We start from the raw sequence: 27,973 nt of genomic DNA on the forward strand, positions 1-27,973 counted from the left end.
CCGTGGCATGCGGGATCTTCCCGGACCAGGGCTCGAACCCGTGTCCCCTGCACTGGCAGGCGGATTCTTAACCACTGGGCCACCAGGGAAGCCCAATCATCATTTTTTTTTTTTTTTTTTCCAGTCGTGCTGTTCGGCTTGCGGGATCTTGGTTCTCCGACCAGGCTTCGAACCCTGCCCACTGCAGTGAAAGAGCCAAGTTCTAACCACTAGACCGCCAGGGAATTCTCCAGCTCTTTTTAAAAGTTAAATTCCAGGGTATTAAAGCCTTATAAAATCTGGGAACAGACAATAGTACACAAAATGCACTCTGCTCTCTGTTATGCAGTTAAGGACTAATTCCAGTCTTTTGGAAAAAATGGACCATCTTTCTACTGGAGAGATAGGAAAATGCTTTTCTTCTTCAGTCATTCCCTTTCCCCTCAACTCCTCCTCTCTGATGGATGCAGGAACTTTGGGGATGGAGGACCAGGAGTGGCCAGTCACCGTGAGGAGAAATGTTTAATTTCAACCTGCTCCTGAGAGAATTTTTCCATTTCCTCCCTCTTCCCAAGACCTTTTTCTAAGCCAGCATATCGACTCTGCCCACTTTTTCTTTTCTTGGTCTGCATCAATTACTACTTCTTCACCCAGAAGGTATCTTCTGCTACAACATGAGTTCTAGTGGGGACAGAACGTGGGAAGGGAAGGTATATCCTTTCCATGAAAGACGTATCAAATTCTCTCTTCTTGCCTTTTTTCACTCAGGTGAAAAAACTGGATGTTACTGGTATTTGTCATTACTGTTAAGTAACAAGGCGTTTCCCGGGCGTCAGAGATGAATTTACTCATATTTACTTCCCTCTACAGTTTGAAAAAAATTTGCGGAAGCTTACTAAAAACACACGAAGGGTTCCCAGCCTGAATGTCAGTGGTGTTTAACTTCAGATTCAAACGTGTCTAGAAGGCAGATCAATTTACATGTGGGACTAGGGAGTCTCCTTAAAGAGCTTATCCTGAGAAGAAACGTTGGTAAAAGGAAGCAGTGTAGTTCGACGGAGCAGAGTCTGCACCACACTGCAGACTCACTGGGTCAAGGCTGTGCTCCGGCCAAGTCTAAAGTTGAGGCTGTGAAAATGCAAAGGGCAAGCAAGAGAGCTCCCTGTCCAGGAGCTCCGTGGGGTGGTGACGGCAGTGGGGCCCCCTTCAGGATACCAACACCGGGCATGCGCACACCGGGTACAGGGACCAGCCCCCTCGGTTGTGAATACCTTGTGAAGACAGCAGTTGCCACTCCTGTGATGCATGTTTAATCAGTTCAAGCAGAACCACCATTACACCCAAGACTTTTGGCCTCAGTGCTTATTACAGAAAACTGTTTAACAAACTGTTTAAAAAACAGCAATGGGGGTTAAGACAAAGTACAAATGAAATAAGATACAAAGCTCACTGCATAGAAACATTGGAGACATGGTTGTGTCCTTCCACAACTCAACAAGACACACAAACAGTGTCAGAAACACCCATTTGGTTCAAATTTTAGATTTCAGTCATTTGACAATTATTTCCTGCGCACTTTTTCCGTGTGAGGCACCGCACTGTGGTAGGTGCTGGGGATACAGTAATAAGTGAAAGTAAATTCCTGCTCTCACAGAGCTTCCGGTCCCCTGGGGGGCAGACAGACACCACGAAACAAACATGTCAGGTAGTCGAAGGGTTACGGGGAGGAGCGGGCAGGTAGGCAAAGTTTCTGTACACTCTCCAAATTCTTAGGAGCCATCAGAGGCTGCTTTGAAGGTCACAGTTTGGGGAAAAGATACAAACTCTCAATTATATTTTTGACATAATTTTATAGGTTGCAAATTTCCGGTCAGACTGTTTAGTTCATGGTTCTCGAGCAGCATTTATACTTTTCTAACTAGAAGCTATGCTAAGTCTTTATGGCTGTACTACTGGAGTATGGCCCACATCATGCATGTGCACGTGTAGGTATAAGTATGCACGTATGTTTACAGACGTGTGTCACCACTTACGTATATGTTAATCTACATTACGTATGAATACATTATTTCTGGCTGTAATGATACAAATCTTTTACATAAATGCGTAGGTTGTATCCAGCTTCTCCAAGAACTATCGATATTGTAGTTCTGAGGCAATTTATTGGTGCTCCCAAGTATATGGTATTTCCAAGTAAACTATGCTTCAGAGAAAATACTTGTCACTTTACAAGCACATCCTGATTAAGCTACACGTGGACCACAAAGAAGAAGGGGATGGAATTGCATTTTTAGGTCAGAAGACAAGGCAAAAATCGAGGGTTTTTTGTTCGCTGCTGCTCAGATGCTTGTTCGCTGAAAACCACAGGGGGCCCTAAACCCCAAAGACACACAGACTCCCACATCCAGGGACCTGGCGACTTGTGTGGTGTCTTTTCATCCTAATGCCCGAGTTTTCCCTCTTCCACATCCCATGAAGGAAGCGCTGCTTCCCTTTGGGACGTCCATTCTGAAGCAGCCTTCTTCCTGTGGTAAATCCCGGGCCCGCGTGCTGACCAGGCCTGTCGCACTGACACAGCGTGGAAGCCCGGGCTGACAGGGTCCTGACATGTTCCTCACTTCCTCGCTTCAGAGGCAAATTCCCACTGACAGGGCCTTTACAAGCGAAGGGCCAACCCAGATCTGCTTTGAACCAAAGGCCTCCGCAGCAGGATCAAAGGTGTGCGTGGGTCCCTGTCGGGATTCTGCAGCAGAGAACTGCCTCGGCGGGGATCCCTGGCCCATACTGTATGCTCCCCTAGGAGCCGGACCGAGGTCCAGGGAAGCACACGGTGTGCTCTGCAGAGGACATGCTGAGCGTCACGGCCCTTCCCAGGGCAGCTGCTTTCAACCCTTTCTTCCACCCAGAAGACCACAGCGGACCACTGTGTAAATAAGACTGGCCTGCCGTGATGCTCTGGGTAGCTCCATCTCCCTTCCCTTTCACTGGTCCTTCTGCAACGACTGAAGCTGAGAACCCGGCCTCAGAGGCCGCCAGAATTCCTACACTTCCCTCCTCTGCAGGATCTCCATGAATAATCCCAAATAGCAAATCATTTAAAAATAAGCTATAGATGCCTTTGAAAGGCATTACATGTTTTAAAAATTAGGTTTTCTTCCCAGGTACATTTCCTCCCACACCTTGATAATAAATAATTTGCATTTTCTTGAGTGCATGTAGGCTGAGCAGAAGGGGTACCTGAATACTTCCGGAAGGCGTAGAGAAGCTGGCCTGGCGTTAGAAACGATACAGATACGCCACAAAAACAAACCACCCTCAGGAAGTTAGTCATCAACAGTTGATTACACACATTATTCTTGTTTTTCGCTAAAGTCACCTGCTTCTTTCCTACTGAATGACTCTACTTCTTACTCTGTCTCTTCTCTCAGTACCACTTTCTGGTCCCAAGACTTCTTACATCCGCTGTGACTAATGTCACATACTCCCATATCTTAAAAGATAATAGTAAGCTATCTACTCAGATAGTTTCCCATTTCTCTGTCATTTTAGTGATTATGCACTGTAATCAGAAGCTATTGTTCCAATGTTCTGAATCAGGAAGACTTCATGGACATATAGCAAAAGATTATCTGGTTTTAATCCTAAACCGTAGAAGGGATAGGTAACTGTGACGTAGAAGCCAATGTAATTGGTAAAACGGATAGAATTCCCCTGGAGAATCTGTAAGGACCATACCATGTTTCTGGCATCTGCAGCTGTTTTCCAGAGTAACCTACCTTTTCAGAAAACCAAGTAATGGTGGTATTCAGGCTTTTCTAAAGACATTTCCAAAGGGCCTACTTTCGTGTCCGAAGAAAAGACCATATGTTCTAAATGTGTCCTGAAAAATAATGGACTGTAATACTGGGATGGAGAAGGGACAGATGGTATATGCAGCAGCAGTGGCAGCACGGCGACAGTATCAGCCGATGGGAACACAAGCGCCGCCCTTACCACACGACAGCGCGGTGGAGCTTAGGGAATCATTAGGAAGACAGAGGGCATCTTCTGGATTTAACTTCTCACATCCAGGGCGGTCCCATGACAGGTCTTTCAAGACCTTACACGTGGAAAAGAATGTAGAAAACTCTTCTCCAAATTCCTTTCAAATACTTAAGTGCTTGCCTGTATTTTTAGGACCTACGATCTGAAGATGATCTTTCTTCCCCCACAAGCAAATATTCTCTTGCTAGTTACTGAGAGGAGTGAGGGGCCCAGGCTCCCACTGCAACTCCCGCAAGACTCCCTAGTATTTTCGAGTTCATTCCTGGTCACACAGTTTCCTGTTCCAGAAGTTCTTCACTTATTTTACTTTCACTGTTTTCGTCTTCATTAGAATAGTTTCCTGAGTCTTGACTAGTTTGGGAATTGTACTTTTTGTGATCTTCAATTGGATTAGTCTCTTCTATGACAGTAATAGTGTTTGCATTTTCAATTATAGAACATCTTTCCGTTTGTTCCTCAGAAGTGGAAAGGAGTAGATTCCTTACTGGCTGTTCAGAGAAATACTAATTCAAAAGGGAAAGAACAGAAACAGATTATTTAAAATCACAAAAATTAGTTTTCTAGTTCTAATAAGCGTGGTTTCTTAAGTTTTCTAGAAACCCTATCTTTTGACATGCATATTAAAAAGCAAGCTAAGAGCATATCGATTGCACTATAACGTTTAGAATAAGACCATCACTAGTGAGGTCACGTACATGTTGGTATTGTTTTTGGGAATTATATGAAGAGTTCCTAAGAAAGGTCCACTGTGCTATCAAGGGGTGGGGAGTGGAAGAGTGTGGGCGAGGAAGGAAAGGGAGAACACTGGGATTTGGGACATTTTATTTTGACATAATAAAAATTTTGGTATCTAATCCACAAATACCCAGAGAAAGCACAGGGAGAAATTAATTTTTCCCTGTCCCACTAAGAATAAAGAGCTATTGTAACTTGAGAGTTTTAAGTTCTTTAAATAACAGCTCTGAATAGAAGAGTACATAGAAATGATATTTAAAAACTCAGGCATAAAAGAGTAAAACGGTTCATATTTATGGAACGTTTGTACAGTGTCAGGCCCTTCTGGTTTATCTCCTTCGGTCCTCCCAATTCTGCAGGATGGTACTACTGGCTCTGTTTTACAGTCTACGGGCACTTGCTCAAGTACCCTTAAGGGAGCTGCTCAAGTTCACAGAGCCAGTAAGTGCAAATACACTACAGCCCATCAACAATTCACCTTCAGGTCTCTGGCTCCAAAGCCTGGGGAACCTGAAACAGGGCAGGCAGCGTGGAAGCTGCCCCAGTGAACACACCACCCCCAGGCTGGTGTCCTCACTCAGTGCCTTCACTAACTCTGCCAACCAAAACACCGAGGTGCTGTGAAAGGAAACTCATGTTTTGCTCCTTCGTTTTCTGTGATTTTATCCACAGAATACAGTGTTTGCACTGACGAGAATGTTTTAATCTTTTTGTGAATATAGACTTTCAACGGTAAAACAAGTGCCACAGTAACCAAGCTGCCAAAAAACAGGAGATTAAGGACACACCTTACTATTCCACGTTATATTCTATTAAATGACCGTTTCTAAAGTTAATTTCCTGAAACTCTGAAGAAAAAAACCCCAAATCAGTCTGTATTATTTTCTGAATATCAAGAAAACATTTACGTTCTGTTGAAATCAAATATATTTCCCATTCATTTTAAGAAAAATCCAGTTAACTGTTGAAAAGAAAAGTAACATACCTCATCTACAGTGGAAGGAGGTTTACTTGATGGAAAGAACACATAATTGATACATCTCCAGAGGACTTTCGCAACATAAATGATAACGATGATAGAAAATAGCGCAGCGCAAATTCCAGCTATCAGCCAGGTTTTGGAAGTATTTCCTGAAAACAAATAAATGGTGTGTAGCATCTATATAGGTTTTGACACACAAATACATTAAGACTGCTGACAGTTTGTGTGAAACAAATACAGCCACGTGAAAGGAAATATACATTCTATTAAATAATACCAATAACATAAAAAAATTCACAACTGAACTAATTAAGGGATTGCCACATAATAATTATATTAAGGATTATATAAAAAATTAAAATAGTCTCGTTAAATTCTAAGAGTAATAATAAAAGGAAATTAATTATGCAGAGATGCATGAAATAGAAAGCATACAAAAACCACTGAACTAAGTTGAGTATTAAAAATATTTTCTAAAACTGGAAGGCTCGGCGTGAAGTACTCACACAGTTCATGAAGAAAATATTCTCTGTATTTTTGTGGTAGAAAGGAAATATTTTACAACTTTCAATGAATTGGTTATTTTTATTAAGTCTCGTTACATTAAAAAAGAAAAGATGCAATCAAAGGTTCCGACCTGGTTTTGTTTTCTCACACACAGTAGCGCTAAAAACACTGCTTTTATTCCACTTGCCATTCTCAGTGAATGCTCTGGCTTTCACACAGTATACAGTCAGCGGTTTCAAGTTAGGAAAGGTAACATCCATTCTTTTCTCTACAACTTTCCTCTATAAAAAATAAGTAAATCGTTGATAAAATTTAGAACCCCAAGAACTCATACAGGGAGTATCTATTTTCTGAATTCCTTAAATAGTCAAGCTAAGATTGGCCTCTCCCAAACACTTAGTTGGTATATGTTTGAGAAATATAAATTTGTTTTGGACAACACATTATAACCAAACTCAAAAGCTAAACATGGCTGCTGCCAAAAAAAAAAATATGTTCCTGAGACGACTCTAATTTATTTTATAAGTACATGCTGATTTGGTTTAATCACCATCACGTTATCTCTGTTTAGTGGCAGAACAATTAAGTGCAGAGGTTCTGGCCTCAAACTGCCTGTAGCAAGATATCACTCACAGCTACGTGGCCTCAGGCACGTTATTTAAGTTCCCTGGGCCCTACTCCCAGATCTCTAAAGTGAGGACAATTATGACTCCTATTTGTATTAGTCGGCTATTGCCACAATAATGTATAACAGAACATTACAAGGCCAACAAAATAATGTTGTGCAATGCTGTGTAACAAAACAGCCTGTGGCTCAAAAGATGTTTTTCTTACTCGTGAGTGTCCCGAAGTGCTGGGGGAACGCTCACTGAGGCCGTGGATCAGGTTTAGGTCTGCTCCACAGTCTCCCATCCGCCTGGGGCCAGAGACCACACGGAGCTTGCTTTCCTCTTGACAAATGGGAGCAGCACGCATGCGCACTTAAGGCCTCTGCTCATACCACACCCACTCCCATTCCACTGGTAACAGCCTAGCATCAATGAGGCAGTAATGAATATTCCATCCCAAGTATTTGCTGAATAGTAATTTAATCAAACTGTCTGGCAGGGTTGAAGAATGACTGAGACGATTCATGTAAAATACTTAGCCCAGTACCTGACACATAATGAGTATTCAATAAATTTGAGTTGTTATTACAACTGTAGTTATTGATGTGTTACCCAGCATAGGATGGCCAAAGGAAAATAAAGTTATTGAATCTACTATTTGTCAAGCAATGTGGTATGTATTTTCATATATTTTACCTCATTTTAAACCTTATAAACATCCTTTCAAACAAAATTAAGTTACAATGTAATATGTATAAAATGGATAACTAATGAGAGAACCTGCTGTATAGCACAGGGAACTCCACTTCGCTGTACAGTGGAAACTAACACAACAGTGTAAAACAACTATACCCCAATTAAAAAAAAAAATTAAGTTACTATGACCACCACCACTTTAGAGGAGAGGAAACACAGTTCTAGCAGTTAACCACCTTGCCTAAGGTTACACAGTATGGGGGCTTGAGACACAACTTTAGATCTTTCCGATCTAGGGATGACTGAGAACTAACCATCGTGCTCAATAGGGCTAAATTCTGCTATGGTTACAGAGTGTTCAGATCGTTAAAATGAAACTAGCAAGTTGCTGGAATTTTCTTAGATTTTCAACAGAAAATGAAGTTACAGAGTTTACCAACTTATGTGCACAAGATTTTTAAAGGTTGATTCCTTGCTTGCAATTCCACAGGGAAAAGTGATCTAGGAATAATGTGGATTATCTGATGTATATTAGCTTTGTCAGTGGTTTTTGAATTTTAGGGTTTAAACAAGTGTTTCTCAACCCTTTTGTCATGACTACTCCCCTAAGGAGCCTTTTTAGACTATTTTTTCCTAATCCCTCCCCCTTTACAAAGTTGAATAAGATTTTGCTGGGCGAAGTTGAACACTCGAGGCAGGTTTTCCTCCTGGAGGGTCACGAACCACTGTAACAGCTAAGATTCTTTTGCGCCCTAAAAACCAATTTTTGCCCTCTTGGAGGTGCCCCACCCCCAGGGGATATGTGGCAATATCTGGAGGCATTTTGGGTTGTCAGAACTGGGACGGAGCGCTACGGGCATCTAGTAGGTAGTGGCCAATGGTATTGCTAGCCATCCTATAATGCACAAGGAAGCTCCCGCAACAAAGAATCAGCCAACCCAAATGTCAAGAGTGTTGAGAAACCCTGGTTCACGAACACCTGAGAATCCTGTTAAAAATACAAATTCCTGAGTTCTACCCCCAGAGATTCTGACTGAGAGGGAATAAGCTCAGGATCTGAATTTTAAAAACTAACTTGCGGGGTGGGGGGGACTTCCCTGGCAGTCTAGTGGTTAGGACTCCGTGCTTCCACTGCGGGGGGCACGGGTTCCATCCCTGGTCGGGGAACTAAGATCCTGCATGCCACGTGGCGTGGCCAAAGAGACAACAATAACAACAACAACAATTAACTGGGGCCCAGATGCAGGTGATCGTAACTCTTACTGTGTAAAACATGGGAAATGCTCATTTCTTCCTATTGTAAATATCTGAGTTAATCACATAGTCTTAAAGTTTAAAAATTTCCCTAGAATTTTAACTTCAAGCTTTGTTTAACCAAACCACAGTTATAACTCTAAATTATAAACCTATACTACATAGCCTTTTTACCTCAGCGTTTGAAGTGTTTTCCCAAAAAATAACTTCATAAATTAGTGGGTAAGGCTGGTTCACAGACTTGTTTTCAGACTCTTTTGGAGCACCGATAGAGACGTGCAGTGAGTCATCATTAACGGATTTCATGCTAATGACTGGAGGAAATATGACAGCTAGAAAAAATGTGTAAAGACACAAAGTTCAAATTAGACTCAAAAAACAATTTTAAGAGTTCGCACCAAATTGGAGAATTACAATGTAAAGTAAAAACTATCGGCTTACTTTTCATTTCAGTATTAAATATTTTCTCTTCAGACCAAAAAGATGTGTTATTTCCATTAGATGCTTGTACACGGATACGGTGAATTCCTTCTGGGAAAGCATTTTGAGGAATCACACAGTGGGTAGTTTTGACATCTTCACAGTTTGGTATTTGTTTCCATTTGTCTGAATGACTCCCAGGAATCCTTTTTAAAAACTCACTTTTAAGACAAAAAAATGTTTTTTATTCCAAACACATTAATTTAGTAAACATTTACTGAATACCTATAATACACTAGACACTCTGTTAGGGGCTAAGGTTACAGAGATAAACGGTCCTCACTCTCGGGAAACTCACAGGATGGTGGAAGAGACATGTTCACAAAAGAAAACCAAAGATCTTGCTCCAGAGTGTGATAAGGTAGTGGTGTGCTAGGGTTGGCTCGTACCGGTGCACAGAAAACAACTGCTAAATTTTCAGGAATGCTGCCAGCTAGTTGTTAAATACAGCCATTTTTAAAAGTTAAGTTACATAAACTTACAAATAAATAAATTATATTAAAAACAAGAGTAATAAATACTCAAAACTCATCTTGTCCTAATTATTTTCCTACATTTTATTATCTATGCTCAAGGCTAGTTACGTCTATCGTGTCTATGCGGCGGAAACGCTATATGACGGAGGGCTTACTGTGCATCTTCCCAAATGCATGTTCAGTGACCTGTTGGGTGCTTGACAGTGGCCATAATAGGAGTAGTTATATTATAAAAACTGGCAAATGCTACAGATAAGGCTTTTCCCTTCTGGAAAGCCAGCTGCTAAACGTACCAGCACACCTGTGGGTAAGTGCTGTATCAGAGATACACACCAGTGTCCTAAGAGTAAGTCTGCACAGAGCAAGACTGGGCCTGGAGAGGTTAAGTAAGCTGCTCAGAAACCAACAGCTCCAAGCATCTCAGTTCAAGCCTGGAACTGTAACAGCCTCCTGACTTGTCCCCTTGTCTGTCCTGTCTCCTTAGTCCCGCTGCACCACACACAATGTGGCCACCTTCACCCTCCTCAAACACAGGCCTCACGTTACCCGTTCCTCAACACAAAATTCCCAATGGCACTCAGATGCCTACAGGGCGGTCTGAAGCTAAGCCTAAGCTTATGCCATCCTATTAATTCAATGTTCTCTCTCATTGCTCTCCCAGGCCCAAATGTTCTGCTACTCTCAAAGCAGGTCCTCCCTTCTTGTCAGCAAAATTCCAAACGGGCCCCCCAAATTCCTACCTGCCGGTGCACAAGCCCTACATGATCCCCTCCGCCTCAGTGTGGGCAGGATCCATGAACTCTTGATTAGGTTACATTATTTGGCAAAGGTGAAGGGATCTTACAAATGAAATCAAGGTCCCAAACCAGTTGACTTTGAGTTTATCAAATGAGAGCCTATCCTGGGTGGGCCTGACCTGATCAGATAAGCCCTTTAAAAGAGGGTCTAGAGGTTCTAGAGGACAGAGATTCTCTCTCTTGATGGCCTCCAAGAAGCAGGTCACCATGAGTTCTGCAGCTGCAAGAAATGGATTCTGCCAACCACCACATGAGCTAAGGAGACAGCACGAGACAGCTTGTACGAGACAGCAGCCCAGCTGACACCTGAACTGCAGCCTTGCAAGACCCTGAGCAGAGAACCCAGCTAAGCTACACCTGGACTCCTGACCCAAAGTCACGGACAGATAATAAACAGTGTGTTTTTTTTTGTTTTTTTTTTGCGGTACGTGGGCCTCTCACTGTTGTGGCCTCTCCCATTGCAGAGCACAGACTCCGGACGCACAGGCTCAGCGGTCATGGCTCACGGGCCCAGCCGCTCCGCGGCATGTGGGATCTTCCCGGACCGGGGCACGAACCCGTGTCCCCTGCATCGGCAGGCGGACTCTCAACCACTGCGCCACCAGGGAAGCCCAACAGTGTGTTTTAAGCTGCTAAGTTTGTGGTAGTTTGTTACAGAGCAATGTAAAATGTTACCCTACCTAATTTTGTCTCTTCATATCCTGAGCTTCCCCCTGTGTGTAGCCCCTGCCTGGGATGCCCTCTCTTGTCATTTAAAAACATGTGACTCAGCAATCACACTGCATCTCCTTCCAGAGGCATCTCCTTCCAGAGGCTTCTTCGGTCTCTCCAGCCCCATCCACCTTTACGCTTCTGACTTCTGTAACCCTTATAGCCTGTACTCCACTCCTCAGTCCTAAATCACATTTTGCTATGCAAAGGCAGATAACTGCTTCGGATTTCTAACGCCATGTGTTTCATTCTGCTGTACCTTTACGATTCCTTCAGTGCTTTGTACAGTGTGCTAAGGACCCAGAAGAAACTTAGAGACCAGCCATCAGAAACCCCCATCCCTGTCTAGTCTGTGGCCCTACTGTTTAACATGCTTTTGAAAGTGAAGAATACATAAAAGACTCCTCCTGTACAGTTTCCTGATCAGTGTGTGTGTGTGTGTGTGTGTGTGTGTGTGTGTGTGTGTGTGTGTGTATCCGTAAGGGCGTGTATAACATGAATGCGTTTATTATGCAAACTGTTACTGCTTCGAAACTAACACCAAAGGGTTGAAAGCAATCAATCACAGCAGTACTGACTTCCCTTTTCCCTCGTTTTTTCTGTGTCTTTCTAGTCTTTCCTCTCACTCCTCCCTTCCTGCTTTACCCATACTTGCCTTTGGCCCCTCTATTCCTCAGTCCTCAGTATCTCTTTCTTTCCCATAGTCCACTTCACCTTCCACTTGATTACCCTCTTCTCTCCTCCCTCTCTACTTATCCCCTACAGTTTTCCAACTAGTATAAACTTATGCAGTCCTCTTCCACTCACGTGGTGCTAAGCTTCACTCATATTTGACTGGTCTCTACTCAATCACGTAGAGCCCAGCTCTCTCCAACTTTCTTAATTTCCCACCAAAGCAATCACTAAAAACTCTGCCAAAGCCACTAAAATAATCAAGACAATGGGAAGGCTAACTTGAATTGAACACGACAGAGTGACTGGACTCAGATCATTTCAAGGACTCATGGGAGAAGTGGGTTCTGAAGAAAAGATCACGGCCATGTGTCAAGTATTCCAGATTGAGGAAATAGCACATGCAACTAGAATCACACCTTCCCCAAAAAAAAAAAAAAAAAAAAAAAAAAAAAAGAGAGCCGGTAAGAACACTAGATATTATTAGAATACACCCATTTTACAACAAGTGAAGAAACTGAGGCCCAAAGAAGTTAAGTGATTAGCTCAATGACATCCTGGGACTAGAATTAAACGCTCCAGTTCCAGTATATCACAACCACCTTTCCATCAGGCCACACGTGTGCACGGAGCAGCAGGTGGCTGAAGCCGAGTGAAAAGAAACCTAACAAACTGGGCAAAATGAACTGCAAAAGGACATTTATGGAATAGAACTTACTGGGACCACTGAGCTCGAAAAGTCGTGTTTTCACGTGCGTAATCCCATTGAAGGACATAGACCTGATTTTCAGCATCGATTCGTATATTTTCTGGTGAAGGCACTTTGTGTTTCTCTAGAAGACAAAGAGCACAAAACACACACACATTTTCTCCAGTGAGATGGCAGATGGCTAGAACTCCTAACAGCACGAGCGAGAAGATAAAGGGCTTGCGTCTTATCATAATGACGTAACAGCGAAACAAGTTATGGTGTGTATTCACAAAGGGGAATAGTACGCAGCCATTTAAAAGAATGTGATAGATCTATATGTGCCGACATAAAAAGAGCCTCAATATATTGGGTTAAACAAGCAAGTTTAAAATATATCTGGCAGGACCTTAGTTTTTAATTTAAAAGACAAAAACCCCAAAACTGTAAGTCCAAGTATATACTTACATAAGCCCTGAAAAAAGTATGAAAGGTTGTACACAGACTGCTGGTGATACTTATCTCTGGTAAATGGAATTGGGGGTCCGGAGGCAGGAGAGGAAACCTTTAAACCCTTCTATACTGTTTGATTTTAAAAACAAAGCATATTAAACTTATAATTAAAATAATAAATCCAAGCTCCTGCCCTTAAACCTTAATCGTTGGCAAGATGTCACTGATTAAATGTATCAGGATGCTTTCATATTTTAACATTTCATCTATACAGGTAAACTTTTTGGAAGACTAACTGTTCTTCTAGCAACTACCTCCCTTTCTTGTGGATTCTGAATAAACACAATTTTTTTCATTAGAAAATACTTGGATTTTATGCAAAATTTTCATTACTATTTACTTGAGACAAAAACCCCAAATAACATTTGTTGCTTACGTAAATGCTGTTAGAATGCCTTTGCTTTAATGTCTATTAAACCATCACATAAGCTGTAGCAACTATTGGAAAAATGCCCAGATTGACAGGTTGCCAATTTATATACATAGTTATTGAATCTGAAGCAAGACTTCCTCCTTACCTGTGGTGTTTATACAATACACTGGACTATAGAAACCAACTCTTCTTGGTGAACGTAGTTCTGCTTTAACTTTTAAACAATAAGTAGTCTCTGGTGAGAGGTTATAAATTTTATCTCTGGAATAAACAGTTTCAGTCCTTTCCTATAATTAAAAAAAAAAAGAAGTCTGTTCTTTAAAAAAGTAAAAAGTCAAGTTTTAGAATGAATTCATGTCATTCTTCTCTCACATCAAACAAAGATAAAGATAATGCTTACCTCTAGACGTGAAGAGTTTTTCCAGATAACTAAGCTATATATAAAGCTGGAATGGTCCATAGCCCACATGATACTGTCTTTTGTCCCAGGAGGAGAGATGTTTATTATTATTGCCTTATCTTCAGCTTCTAAATGTACATCTAGAGGACCAATCTGAGCTGTAAAAATAAAAACATTTACTATGTAAGTTCACGAATACAAGCCCAAACATTCATACAACAAACAATTCTAAGCACTTAATATGTGCCTGGCATCTACAACGGAGAAAAGCCCTCATGGAGCTCACACTTTAGTGAGGGATGTGGCCAAAAATCCCAAATACACAAGTGCATGTAATGTTATCAGGTCATGGGTGCTATAAGAAAAAATGAAGTAACATAAAGGGACAGAGAATGTCAGCAAGAGCTGTTTTAGGTGAGTTAGTGAGGAGAAGGCTCCCCGAGACGTCTGAGCTGAAACCTGAACAAGGTGAGGGAGTCAGTCATGCAGGTCTCGAGGGGAGAAGCATCCCCAGCTGAGGGGGCACCAAGGGCAGAGCCCCTGAGATGGGAACGTGCTCACCATTTTCAAGAGACAGTAGGGGGCGCTCGAATGGCTGAGTGGTAGAAAATGAGATCAGAGAGGCAGCTAGAAGCCAGGTAACAGGCAGAACTCTGTAGTCTGAGTCTGTAGTCTCTGGAGGACTGCTGAGACCTGATTCACATCCGGGAAAGATCACCCTGGTTGATGTGTGAGGAAGCAGGGAAGCTACTGAAGCAGTTCGAGTGACAAATGGAAGTGGCCTGGCGAAGGCTGGTAGCAGTGGTGGAAGCGAGAAGGGATCCGATTCAGGATATACTCTGAAGGTTGATCACTCAGCATTTGTTGATGGACTGGATGTTGCATGAGAGAAAGACATGTCAAAGGTGATGCCAGGGCTCTTGGCCTGAGCAAATAAATAGGTGATGTCATTAACCGAGATGAAAAACACTGCAAGAAGAGCAGGTCTGGAGGGGGAAAATCGAGAGCTCTGTTTGACATTTTAAATTTGAGACGACTTGTAGACCTCTAAGTAGAGATGCTTCATAGAGAGCTGGCGATATGCGTCTAAGGTAAGGGGAAGGAATGCGGCTGGAGTGATATAATTTGGGGAGTCAAGAGCACAGATGATGTTGAAAGCCATACGATTCCTGGTGGAGGGGGCGCAGGAGAAGAGGTTCAACTACGGAGCCCTGCAGACTGAGCCCTGCAGCTGTCCAACATTTAAAGGCCTGGGGGAGGAGAAGAAACTGACAAAGGAGCAACCAAAGAGCAGCAGGAGGGGCAGGAAAGGGCAGCGCCCTAGAGATCAGAGATGGAAGGGTTTCAGGAGGAAGGGAGTGATGAACACGCCATTGCCACAGGGGAACTGGGCCAGAAGAGGACGGGGAATCCACTAGGCACCGTGGAGGTCACGGGAACCTCGGCAAGAGTAGTTTCAGGGTAGTGATGGGGAACAAAGCTCAGATGGAGAGGGCTGAAGAGGGTGTAGGAGGAAAAGTGTACAGAGAGGGGGTACAGATCATTCTTGTGTGAGTTTTGGTATAGGGCAGTGGTTCTCAAACTGTTTGGTCTTGGGACCCCTTTACACTCTTAGAGAAACTGAGGGTCCTAAAGAGCTTTTGTTTACATGGGCTATGTCATTGAATATTTAGCATATTAAACATTAAAACTGATAAAAATTTAAAATATCTACCAATTCATTAAAAAATAGTAATGATAAAACCCACTATGTGATAAAAAATGACTACATTTCCCAAAACAAACAAGCCAAAAAGCTTAGTGAGGAAAGTGGTGCTATTTCACATTCTGTTCAAATCTCTTTAATGTCTGGCTTAATAAAGAAGGCAGCTGTGTCTCACACCTACTTCTGCATTCAGTCAGTCACCGTTTCACATCAAACAGCCTCTAGAAAACTCCAGAGTACACTCACGAGAGAATCAAAATGAAAAAGACAAGTAAGTCTTAGAATTACTAAGAAAATAGTTTGGACTTTATAGACCGCCTGAAAGGGTCTTGGAGACCACACTTTGAGAACAGCCACTATAGCAGCAGTCCCCAACCTTTTTGGCACCAGGGACCAGTTTTGTGGAAGACAATATTTTCACGGATTGGTGGGGGCAGCAGTGATGGGAGGAGATGGTTCAGGCGGCAATGCAAGTGGTGGGGAGAGATGAAGAGCGGTGAGGAGTGGTGGGGAGCGGTGAAGAGTGGTGGGGAGCAGTGGGGAGCGGTGAGGAACGGTGGGGAGCGGTGGGGAGAGATGAAGAGTGGTGGGGAGTGGTGAGGAGCAGTGGGGAGTGGTGAAGAGTGGTGGGGAGCGGCAGATGAAGCTTCGCTCGCTCGCCCGACATGCACGACACTCACCTCCTGCTGCGCAGCCCGGGGTGGAAGGGGTGGTTTGGGGTCCCCTGCACCGTAGGGAAAGCAGGAAAATGATGCCATAGCAGGAAGGAGATACCGGTTTAAGGGAATCCTTGTTTGTTTGTTTGTTTGTTTTTAAAGATGGGAGACTTTATATCATGTAAATGAATGGGCCTGGGAAGAGGCTGTTCTGGTAATATTTAATAAAGAATACAGTGTAATTCAGCTGGCAACTTCTTACCTTCTTGAAATGGTATAAATGGCTTAACCTCATGCCACTGAGAAGTGTTGTTTCCTTTTTCTGCTCTTATGCGCAATTCAATTTTTTCATAAACATTTTTAAGCTTGACTGAAGAAAAGTTGCATTCAGTACTAGTAATATGCTGACACCCAGGCAATTTCTTCCAATTATCCATCCCTGGTCTTCAAGATAAAAAAGCAAATGAATGAATGAACATTATAAATACAAGAGTGACAAACATGTTTTCTATTTACATTAACATTATAAAGTGTAAGTAGTTATTTCTTCTACTTGAGTTAATGTCCTGACAATATTTTTGTGTGTAACATTCTACTCTTTTTCAATACATATATACCAAGTTATTATTTATACAATGGAATAATTCTGACATATAGTTAACTTTTTAATGTAAAAAATCCTAATGCATTAGGATTTCAAAGAAGCAGAGAAAGAAAGAACCCGTAAGATAAAAGTGGACTTACTGTTGGCTTTGTTAAAGACAGTTGTGTGACTTTTGGCCAACTACTTTGTATTCTGGATCCTCTCTTCCTTACTGAAAATTTGGGAAGTGGATTTGATGATTCCCTTCTGACCTCTTCCTATGAAGAGACTTACTAACCCTAAGGAAGACCTCAGAATCAGTATGGTTTGAGAATTTCCTCTGCTCTTCTCAAAACCAAACCATTCCTTCTGCATACTGATCTCTATAATTCCTTTGTTACATGACTAGAAACAAAGAACTTAAAATGTTAACATAAACTAACAAACTTCTCAATGTGGATTTAGTCCCTTAAAAAGTTTGGGTGATATTAGATTTTTTTTAAGCATGTGAAGAAACTAAGTTGGCACAGAGTGCCTTAAACAGAAAGGACATGTTGCTACAAAGGGGACAGGAGGCTGAAGTGAAGGTGAGGGACAGAAAACAAACATTAGATTTCAAAATTTTTGCCTGTGGTAAGCCCTGTCTGCCTTAAACCAAAGAGAGAAACTATCCTCTGAGAAGGCATTTTTGTCAAGCCTAATTCATAGTTCTAGCACTAGCTGATTTTTATTTTTTTGGGTAATATTGTAGACCTCATTTTAAAGATGCTAAAGCATGTTTATTTTTTTAAAAATTAATTTATTTTTAAAAATATTTATTTATTTGGCTGCACCGGGTCTTAGTTGTGGCACTGGGGATCTTCATTGCAGCATGCGGGATCTTTTTTTTGTTTTTAGTTGCAGCATGTGGGCTCTTAGTTGCGGCATGTGTGTGGGATCTAGTTCCCTGACCAGGGATCGAACCCAGGCCCCCTGCACTGGGAGCATGTAGTCTTAACTACTGGACCATCAGGGAAGTCCCTAAAGCATCTTTAATAAAAAGCTAAGGATGCTCTTTATTAAAAGCTAATAGAAATTAGGGATGATATCTAAATAATGTTTGTGCTGACTCCAATTCAAGTCTACCTTATTTTTCAAAAAAGAAACATCTTTAAAATGTTACTGGGACTTCCCTGGTGGCACAGTGGTTAAGAATCTGCCTGCCCATGCAAGGGACAAGGGTTCTATCCCTGGTCTGGGAAGATCCCACATGCTGTGGAGCAACTAATCCCGCGAGCCACAACTGCTGAGCCTGCATGCTGCAACTACTGAAGCCCGCGCACCTAGAGCCTGTGCTCCGCGACAGGAGAAGCCACCGCAATGAGAAGCCCGCGCACTGCAATGAAGAATAGCCCACGCTCGCTGCAACTGGAGAAAGCCCGCGTGGAACAACAAAGACCCAACACAGCCAAAAGAAAAAAAGTTACCAATAATATACACTACCATATACACTTCATTCCTGGCGAGTTTCCCCTTCTTTACCTATCTGAGATTTACCTATTTGAGATTAGAGTTGGCATTGATAATACCTTGATTTAAATGCAAATCTTCCTGAGAAACTCCTCCACAACAGAATCTATTTTTTTAAAATCCAGACTTTAAAAATCTAAACCAAAAATTCAGATTGTTTTTCCCCTCAAATGTCATTTATTAGAAAATATAATTCCAGAGAAATTAGGAGATTCAGGAAGTTTGGGAAGTGGGTACAGTACACAGACCTCTTTAAATCAGGTGCATAGAGGGTCAAATAAAATGAGCTCCAGGCAAAGGGTCAGTAAAGCATTTCTGGTCCATTTATATGGAGAACTTTTATTATACTCAACAGAAAACCTTATAAAAAATTTAAAACTAAGCCTTGATATGGTTTTAACCCACGCTCACTCTTTACATCTGTCTTTCCTGCTCCAGGAGATGCAGCTGCCCACTCTATTACAACTGCTTTTGCATGTAAGGGAGCTACTACAGTAGTAGCTACTTTTATATTTTCTTAAAAAAAAACACAAACTTTATCATATACAGTGTTTAGATCACAACAGAAATATAACTTGAAAATAAATGTGTAACCAATAGAAAATTCATTTCATAAAACCAGTTTCATAATAAAACTTCATGCCATCTTTGTCTCTCCTATTCACTAACGTATTCCAAGTACCCAGAAGAGTGTTTGGCATAAAAGGCATTCAATGTTTGTTGAATGAAGACTGCACACTACATACGTCATAATACACTTTATTTATTTTAAATAAATAAATAAATTCATTTATTTAGTTAATTAATTTATTTTTATTTTTGGCTGTGTTGGGTCTTCGTTGCTGCGCGTGGGCTTTCTCTAGTTGCGGCGAGCGGGGGCTACTCTTCATTGTGGTGCACGGGCTTCCCACTGCGGTGGCTTCTCTTGTTGCAGAGCATGGGCTCTAGGCGCACGGGCTTCAGTAGTTGTGGCACGGGGGCTCAGTAGTTGTGGCTCGTGGGCTCTAGAGAGCAGGCTCAGTCGTTGTGGCCCACGGGCTTAGTTGCTCTGTGGCATGTGGGATCTTCCGGACCAGGGCTCAAACCTGTGTCCCCTACACTGGCAGGTGGATTCTTAACCCACTGTGCCACCAGGGAAGTCCCCATAATACATTTTAGATATAAGTCACAAACACTGACGTCTTAGATAAGCATATGTTCTACAGGCACTGGTATCCCAGCAGCTTATTTATGTGTCTGTGTATCATTTATCACCAGTGATATGTCTAATGTTCTGAGAAACACTATATTGAAAAAAATATCTGTCTGATGCTGACATTAACTACACTTTGGTTGACCACGTTCTCTGCACCACTGTTATGCGCACTTGATACACAATTGTGCAACACTCACAATAGCCTTCCGAGTTACATGCTTCATCACTGGGGTGTCCCAGGCCAGTCTGCCTGGGACTGTCCTGGTTTAGCCTTATTGTTCCAGCTTATCTAAAATCAAGTGCTTCTGTTCACTCTCACAAGTACCCTGGTTTGAATGATAAATTACATATGATCATACTAATTTTTTATCTTTACTTAACAGATAAGGAAACTGTGACAGAGAGAATAAGTAGCAGAGGATAGATTTAAACCCAAGCAGCCTGGCTCAAGTTCATATAACGCTACATCACACTAACCGCTAAACTGGCTCCCCGAACTTGTGACCTGGCATGTTCTTACAAGGCAATTGTTTATAAAGCTAGCAGAACAGAATAGAGAAAGAACACACTGAAATAGTGCATTGGATACTAAAGTCAGAACCGACAGATTATCATGAACTGGAGAATTTAGTAGAAGTGACAGAACGTGTGAAAGAACAAGAACACGAGAGCACTGTCTATGGCTCTGTTCTTTATTACAAGGGTAATTTTATTTTATTATTTTATTTTTATTTATTTAGTTTTTAATTTAATTTTTTTTTGTGTGTGTGGCTACGTTGGGTCTTCGTTGCTGCACGCAGGCTTTCTCTAGTTGCGGTGAGCGGGGGCTACTCTTTGTTGCGGTGCGCGGGCTTCTCATTGTGGTGGCTTCTCTTGTTGCGGAGCACAGGCTCTAGGCACGCGGGCTTCAGTAGTTGTGGTGCACGGGCTCAGTTGCTCCGCGGCATGTGGGATCTTCCCGGACCAGGGCTCGAACCTATGTCCCCTGCATTGGCAGGCAGATTCTTAACCACTGCGCCACCAGGGAAGCCCCTACGAGGGTAATTTTAAATAAAGGAATCTGAAATAATCTCTATTATACCTAAAACAGTTGTTTCATAACAACATTCTGAACTAAGGCAAAGAACAAATTTGGTAACAAAACTCAAAGTTCAATTTCAAGAAAATCTCTAAAGATGAAAACTGTTAAATTATCAGCTCTGAGAAAAACCATATGTGTGTGTGTGTGTGTGTGTATGTGTATACATATATATGGTTGACCCTTGAGCAACACAGGTTTGAACTGTGTGAGCCCACTTACACGCAGATTTCTTTCAATAAATACACGTTACAGCACCACACGATCTAGGGTTGGTTGAATCCACAGATGCGTAACCACAGATATGGACGGCCTACTGTAAAGTTATACTCAGATTTCCGACTGCACGGGATGGGGGTTGGGTGGGGTGACCATCCCTAACCCCCGCCATTGTTCAAGGGTCAACTGTATATACACACAGACACAAATTACTAACCATCAACTGGAGAACAACCGGGCTGAAGTGGTGGAATCCTGGTTCTAGAGGTCCTACACCCTGTTTCTTCACTGCCTGATTCCCTGCCTGCTCTTTCTTGGAGAGGGATCATGGTTAGCAGACAGGGTCCCAGAACCCAAAGCAAAGTACTGTACTTTCTGAGTGGTATTTCCTTCTGTAATCCCTTCATCCACAACTCCCTGTCTGCCTATCCTCTTGGCAATCATTAAGTAGAAAGTTAGCACTAGGGAAGAGGCAGAAACACCAGAAACACTGAGTCTGTGGGAAGGCAGGGTCCAATATACTGATGTTTATAAAGTGTATCTAGAATTAAAACTTCGTGTATGATGGAGACAAGAGGAAAGCCTGACCACAGAAGCCTATTGCAAGACCGTGGCTAGACCTTTAGGGGCACTCTTCCATCCTCAAGGTATGCTCTAGGTCAGCCCCTAATTTATATTTAAAGAAGTTGGAGGGCTTCCTTGGTGGCGCAGTGGTTGAGAGTCTGCCTGCCAATGCAGCGGACACGGGTTCGAGCCCTGGTCCGGGAAGATCCCACATGCCACGGAGCAACTGGGCCCGTGAGCCACAACTACTGAGTCTGCACGTCTGGAGCCTGTGCTCCGCAGCAAGAGAGGCCGTGACAGTGAGAGGCCCGCGCACTGCGATGAAGAGTGGCCCCCGTTTGCCACAACTAGAGAAAGCCCTCGCACAGAAACGAAGACCCAAGACAGCCAAAAATAAATAAATAAATAAATAAATAAATAAATAAATAAATAAATAAATAAATAAATTTAAAGAAGTTGGAGCATACAGAACAGAGAAGGTATGGCTGTGGACTACAGAAGTTGTCTGCGAGCCTCGTCCCCCAAATCTCTTGCTTCAATACCCAAAGATGAATTTGACTGTGTCTCTATTTGTAAAAATGAAGTTATAAATATTATGCAAAATAGGCATTTTCTTTAAAAAATGGAAAAACCAAATGTTTCCTAAATCTGAAAAAAAAATTTGTGGTGTTAAAATGTGGAAGAGTTTGAGAAACAGGTGTGAAACAGAATAAAGGAAACATCATTTAAAATGAAGTTAAAAGTGGTAAAAATTATTCAGCAAATCAATAAGTAGAGTAACGTACATTTTATACTCTGCTGAAAAAGTCACATTCCTGACAGACTCACGGCTGCTGTTCCACTGCAGGATAAAGTTGTCATCGATGATGCAGACCCTGCCATTTTCAGGAGATTTTAGATTTGTTCCCCCTGTCAAGGCAGTAAGAAAGAAGACAGTTATACATACACACATATATACATACTATAGATATTTTATATATTTTTAAATGCTATTCTTCACATCACTGATTGAAGAATGAATACATTTAAATATAAAATATAAAAGTTAAGTATATAAAGGAATCTAAAAAACCTAGTGCTTGCTCTCAGGATAGGGAGGCTGCTAATTATTTCTATCTCTGCATTCGAGAGAGTTGGTTGAGTTTTTAAAATCTACAAAAAGCAAACATTATATATCAATTATATCTCAATAAAGGTAGAAAAAATAAATCATAAAAAGGTAAGCATTGTCTTTAACTGGAAAAAAAAAGTCTCTGTATAAAAATCGTATTTTTCTTTGGTCTTAGAAGTGATACTGACGTAAAGGATACAGGGTTGCACTGTTTAACAGCCTCAATTTGGTTTCGCATACTATGTTCAGAGAGGGATAGACTCTGATAGAGAGCTGAACAGATGTGGTTTCAGAGCTGACAACTATTCATAGGAACCAAACATTCACATAAGAAAATCGATAGAGATATAAAAGTTTATCATGTCACCCAAGCCCTACAGGAACCTGAAAGGGTCTTGACCACTGAATGTATCGTCTGAACCCTTCTGCTTTATTTTTTTCCGGTACGCGGGCCTCTCACTGCTGTGGCCTCTCCCCCTGCGGAGCACAGGCTCCGGACGCGCAGGCTCAGCGGCCATGACTCACGGGCCCAGCCGCTCTGCGGCATGTGGGATCTTCCCGGACCAGGGCTCGAACCTGCATTTCCTGCATCGGCAGGCGGACTCCCAACCACTACGCCACCAGGGAAGCCCCTTCTGTTTATTTTTAAGGACTTCCACCTAGAGACCTATTTTATTTCTTATGCTTTTTTTTTTTTTTTTTTTTTTTTTGGCGGTACGCGGGCCTCTCACTGCTGTGGCCTCTCTCGTTGCGGAGCGCAGGCTCCGGATGCGCAGGCTCAGCGGCCGTGGCTCACGGGCCCAGCCGCTCCGCGACATGTGGGATCTTCCCGGACCGGGGCACGAACCCGTGTCCCCTGCATCGGCAGACAGACTCTCAACCACGGCGCCACCAGGGAAGCCCTCTTATGCTATTTTAAAAAACTGAAGTGTAGTTGATTTACAATATTGTGTTAGCTTCAGGTGTACAGCAAAGTGATTCAGTTTTATATATACATGTTGCAGATTATTTTCCATTTTAGGTTATCACAAGATACTGAATATAGTTCCCTGTGTTATACAGTAAATCCTTGTTGCTTATTTATTTTATGTATAGTAGTTTGTATCAGTTACTCCCATACTCCTAATTTATAACCCCCCACCCCTTGCCATTTCTTTTTTTTCCCCCCTTTATTTCTTATACTTCTAGTACAAATCTTCCACCAGTTGGATGCCCTCTCTTCTGCTTTTTCCTTTTTGGCCTCTCCAAATAGCGTTTCTCTTCCTCTCTGACCCCCCAAATCCTCCAAGACCCAGCTCAAGTTTGCCCCCTAAGAGAAAACCTTCCTCAAATACTGCAGCTCATGCCAACCTTGCTCTTTCTTTACATGCTGCATCATGAATCTGCACCATTCAATTTCACACTAAAGTAGATGTACTCAGCACAGTACCCGACATCTAACAGGCTCTCAAAACTTGCTGATTGAAGACGTCTTTTAAAAAATTGCTTCTTTGGGACTTCCCTGGTGGCGCAGTGGTTAAGAATCTGCCTGCCAATGCAGGGGACACGGGTTTGAGCCCTGGTCCGGGAATATCCCACATGCTGCGGAGCAACTAAGCCCGTGCACCACAACTACTGAGCCTGAGCTCTAGAGCTCGCGAGCCACAACTACTGAGCCCGCATGCCACGACTACTGAAGCCTACGCGCCTAGAGCCCGTGCTCCGCAACAGGGGAAGCCACCACAGTGAGAAGCCTGCGCACCGCAATGAAGAGTAGCCCCTGCTTGCCGCAACTAGAGAAAGCCCGTGCGCAGCAACGAAGATGCGACGCAGCCAAAAATAAATAAATAAAATAAATACATTTATTTAGAAAAATTGCTTCTTTATGTTAAACACAACCTCCAACCATACTGGAAGTTCCTTAAGGCAAGGTATACATAGCTTCATACTTAACCTGCATTTTACAGAGTCCTCAGACTAATGCTGAGTTCACAGGAACTTTTTCCATATCACAAAGGACGATCTTTCATGATGATAAATTACAATTTTTAAGAGACCAGCTTTTAAGTTTACTCTTTTCCCTGCAATATTTCTAGCCTTTACTTCTGCTTCAGGACAAGGATGTTACCTCCTCACAGACTTTCTACTACAGAGGTCCTCGCATAGAACTTTTATTTATTGGGATTGCTGCCTCTACTTTCCGGTTAGAGATATTATGGTACGGAGTCAAAAGGGGAGACAGCTGAGGAAACATTTTCTGATTTTTCTTTTTAATTTGGGGGGGTACTCATTGAGTCTCCCCACCCACATTTTCTATTTTACACTCCTATTCTCCGAGACATCATCACCGAATAGAATTACTCCCTCGTATCCCACTCTAAACTTAATCCCCATCCCAGTTGTTGGAATTTTAGAGATTCTATGCAGTCAAAGGACAGTGACTGGGTTTATGGGGTTAACAAAAGGTCTGATGGCATTTGTAGTCTCCAGCCCAGAATACTCTAATTCTAGTAATTCTGGGCCCTGAGATAGGATGCAGCAATTTGATACCTGGGATAGAGCCAGGTATTTCCTCAGAGATGAAATCCTTCTGCTACTAAGGGAAGGAGACCCTGGAGTTAGAGGCATCTTGGCATTTGGGAGACAAACAAATAATTGACTGATAAATGGACAGGGACTTGGAAATAGTTATTAAATAGGATTTTAGAGTTCATAGATTTTGTTCTATTAGTATTAGCAATATCCCTTTGATAATAATTTATTTCAACCTTTAGCATGTAAAATATATAAAAGGGTACTTAATCCAATATTTCTATTTATACAATTGGTTGCTTCAACCCTTCACATTCATATTGATGACTAGAAATGGTTTATTATATATAAACATTTTTAGTATTTATTTATTTATTTGGTTGTGCTGGGTCTTAGTTGCGGCAGGTGGGCTCCTTAGTTGTGGCTCATGGGCTCCTTAGTTGCGGCTCGCCAGCTCCTTAGTTGCAGCACATGGACTCCTTAGTTGCGGCACACGGGCTCCTTAGTTGTGGCGTGCAAACTCTTAGTTGCGGCATGCATGTGGGATCTAGTTCCCTGACCAGGGATCGATCCCGGGCCCCCTGCACTAGGAGTGCGGAGTCTTATCCACTGCGCCACCAGGGAAGTCCCATGGTTTACTATATTTTTAAGTCTGACATAAATCCAGACACATACATCTATACAGATATAAACTTCCTCCCATATTTTGGATAGTTTTCTTAGACTAGGATCCCAGAGTTGCATTTACTAGGTTTGAAAGTATGAACAGTTTGATGATTTTGAAACATAGAGCAACATTATGATCTCAAGTTAGGGTTAGCATTTCATTTAGTTTTCAACATTGCTATTCCTTTGAGAAAAAAGTAGATTAGTTAACTGAAAGATAACTAAGCCCTTAACATATAGGTGGATAATCAAGAACTAAATTGTGTGACCTTTAGAAAAAGTCTAGCCTTAGGCCCCAGGGCTTTGAGGCCAGATTCTCAGGGTTTGATTTCCTCCTAAAGCACTGGCTAGCTATATGGCCTCAGTCCACTCCTCTGTAAAATGAGGATAACAGTGCCTAGCTTTGTTCTGAAAGCTCAATGAGTTCATCCCTTTAAAACACTGAGAGTAGTGCCTGGTGCACAGTTAGGAGGGCAACAGATGCCAGGTGTGTGTGAAGTTTATTTTAGCTCTGCTCTAATCCAGATTAAAATTGTGATCTTAATGAACGCCCTCCTGGAATGTTAATTTTACATGAAAATTCTGGGGAAAGTCTTCGTATATGAAAGCAAACATGAGTGTAAGGCAAAATTTTCATGAACAAAAGACTCCAAAGAAATTACCAGGGGTTACACCAGGACCCTAGTACCCATATACTATATACCATGTATGTGGAAGGGTTTGAGAAATAGGTGTGAAACAGAATAAAGGAAACATCATTTAAAATGAAGTCAGGAGGCCAGAAGCTGGAGCCTTCATGCACTTTCACTCACCATCAATTCCAGACCCCAGGAGGAAGAATTCTCCTCTACCAGCAACAAGCCCAGCCAATGGGAAAAGCAGCACCATCCTGAACTCTTGCTTTCCTCCAATGGACTTTCTCTCAAAACAGCCCCACCCAACTTCCTCGTTTTTCTCTATCAAGTCACCTTCTTCTCTTTTTGTTGTTGGACTTGCCTAAGGTTTTTGACCTAACTTGCTTGTCCCAAATTGCAATTCCTCTGTTATTCTGGAAGAAACCCATTATGCTGGTAAAATAACCAACTGGCTGTTTTATTTTTTAGGACAAGATAGATAGGATACCATGTACCCCAGAAAATAAGGATATGCTTTTCTAAACAAACAGGTGTTTTAAGCCCTCTAGGCAGCCTCACCAACTCCTGGATTCCTGCTCTCAGCTGCTAGGCCCTGTTTGTCTCTGGGCCTACAAAGACGAAGGGGGACACCGAGCCCCCCTTCTCACTACAAAGTCAACCGTACGATAGCTGCCATTCCTCCATGCATCCCAGCTAAGTTAAGAAAGGCAGCAAATTAGCTTGGTGGCTCCCAGCCTTTGTAGTTTGGCTTTGTATTTTTCTTTTATTATTATTACTTTTTTATTAGATTGTACGAATCCTGAGGGCAGAGAAATGCTTGCAAACCTTATCCCCCTCCCACATGGGACCAAGTGACTGTTTACTAAATTGAAGAAACAGCAGCACACAGCTCGTGGCTAAAGCCTTATTATTAAAAAGTCCAGTCGAGCTGCCGGATTTTTCGGACGGAAACAAACTCGACACCAAAGCTCTCCCACACCCCGCCCCGCGGGGTAGGAGCCCAGGGAACAGGCACAGGGCGGAAGGGATGGCGAGGAGGGCGCCCCCAAGCAAGCGGTGTGGAAAGATCTTGAACATCACTTTCTCTCGTTTGATTTTCGAGCCCAAGTCGGTTTCAATGTGAGCGCTGCGACCACGGACAACCAGAGGTCTCCCAGAGAGGACCTCTGTCCCTCCCGGGTCCGAGGTTTCCCACGCTGCCGTTGTCCAGCCTCGCGCCCAGCCCCAGCCCCAGGGAACGCCATCTCTCACCTGAGGCTGCGGGCAACACCCACGGCGCCCCAGCGACCAGCATGAGGGTCGTCGCGCCCAGAAGCGCAAGCATAGTCCGCGGGCCGCCGGCAGCCCTCCAGTCACATCTTCTGCCACCGCAGGTAGGACGAGGCGGCACGAAGGAAGGTTGTGCGCACTGGCTGTCCCCGGGCCTGCGCCCCAAGCTCACCAAGCCCACCTCCGCGTCGCCCCGCCCCTCTGCCCACCGACTCCCGTGCACGCGCCGTCCTTTCTGCGCGCGTGCCACCGTCCGCGCACGCGCGTGGGACACCGGTGGGCAGCCCAGCCTCCGCCGCCCTCCCCCGCGACCCCTCTTTCCGGCCCGAGACCGCACACTCGCGGTACACTCTCGGG

General features: G+C 42.8%; 1 protein-coding gene across 2 annotated transcripts; it reads right to left on the reverse strand.

Moving 5' to 3' along the window:
* Window positions 1-1,278: 1,278 nt before the first annotated feature.
* IFNAR1 (interferon alpha and beta receptor subunit 1) lies at window positions 1,279-27,973 on the reverse strand. 2 transcript variants are annotated; one of them, XM_082840579.1, is made up of 11 exons: window positions 27,599-27,973; window positions 22,210-22,333; window positions 16,539-16,720; window positions 13,916-14,073; window positions 13,661-13,802; window positions 12,660-12,774; window positions 9,247-9,446; window positions 8,980-9,137; window positions 6,378-6,528; window positions 5,744-5,889; window positions 1,279-4,526 (listed from the first exon to the last, which is right to left on the reverse strand). In XM_082840579.1, exons 1-11 carry the CDS (start codon window positions 27,669-27,671, stop codon window positions 4,290-4,292), a joined length of 1,686 nt encoding a protein of 561 aa, XP_082696705.1. In that variant the 5' UTR covers window positions 27,672-27,973; the 3' UTR covers window positions 1,279-4,289. The 2 variants fall into 2 exon arrangements, with proteins under 2 accessions (XP_082696705.1, XP_082696706.1); XM_082840580.1 differs by lacking the exon at window positions 27,599-27,973 and having other exon boundaries at window positions 16,539-16,715; window positions 22,210-22,299.

This window comes from Leucopleurus acutus (genome assembly GCF_964270905.1).
Source record: "Leucopleurus acutus genome assembly, chromosome: 5".
NCBI lineage: Eukaryota > Metazoa > Chordata > Mammalia > Artiodactyla > Delphinidae > Leucopleurus > Leucopleurus acutus.

Bases quoted from the DNA above. Each gene is read 5' to 3' on its own strand.
- IFNAR1 (XM_082840579.1), bottom strand. From the start codon at position 27,671: ATGCTTGCGCTTCTGGGCGCGACGACCCTCATGCTGGTCGCTGGGGCG. The intron at 14,074-16,538 runs GTAAGAAGTTGC...TTATTTTTACAG, and splicing joins ATTTATACCATTTCAAGAAG to CTCAGATTGGTCCTCTAGAT. The intron at 5,890-6,377 runs GTCGGAACCTTT...ATTTGTTTTCAG, and splicing joins GTGTGAGAAAACAAAACCAG to GAAATACTTCCAAAACCTGG.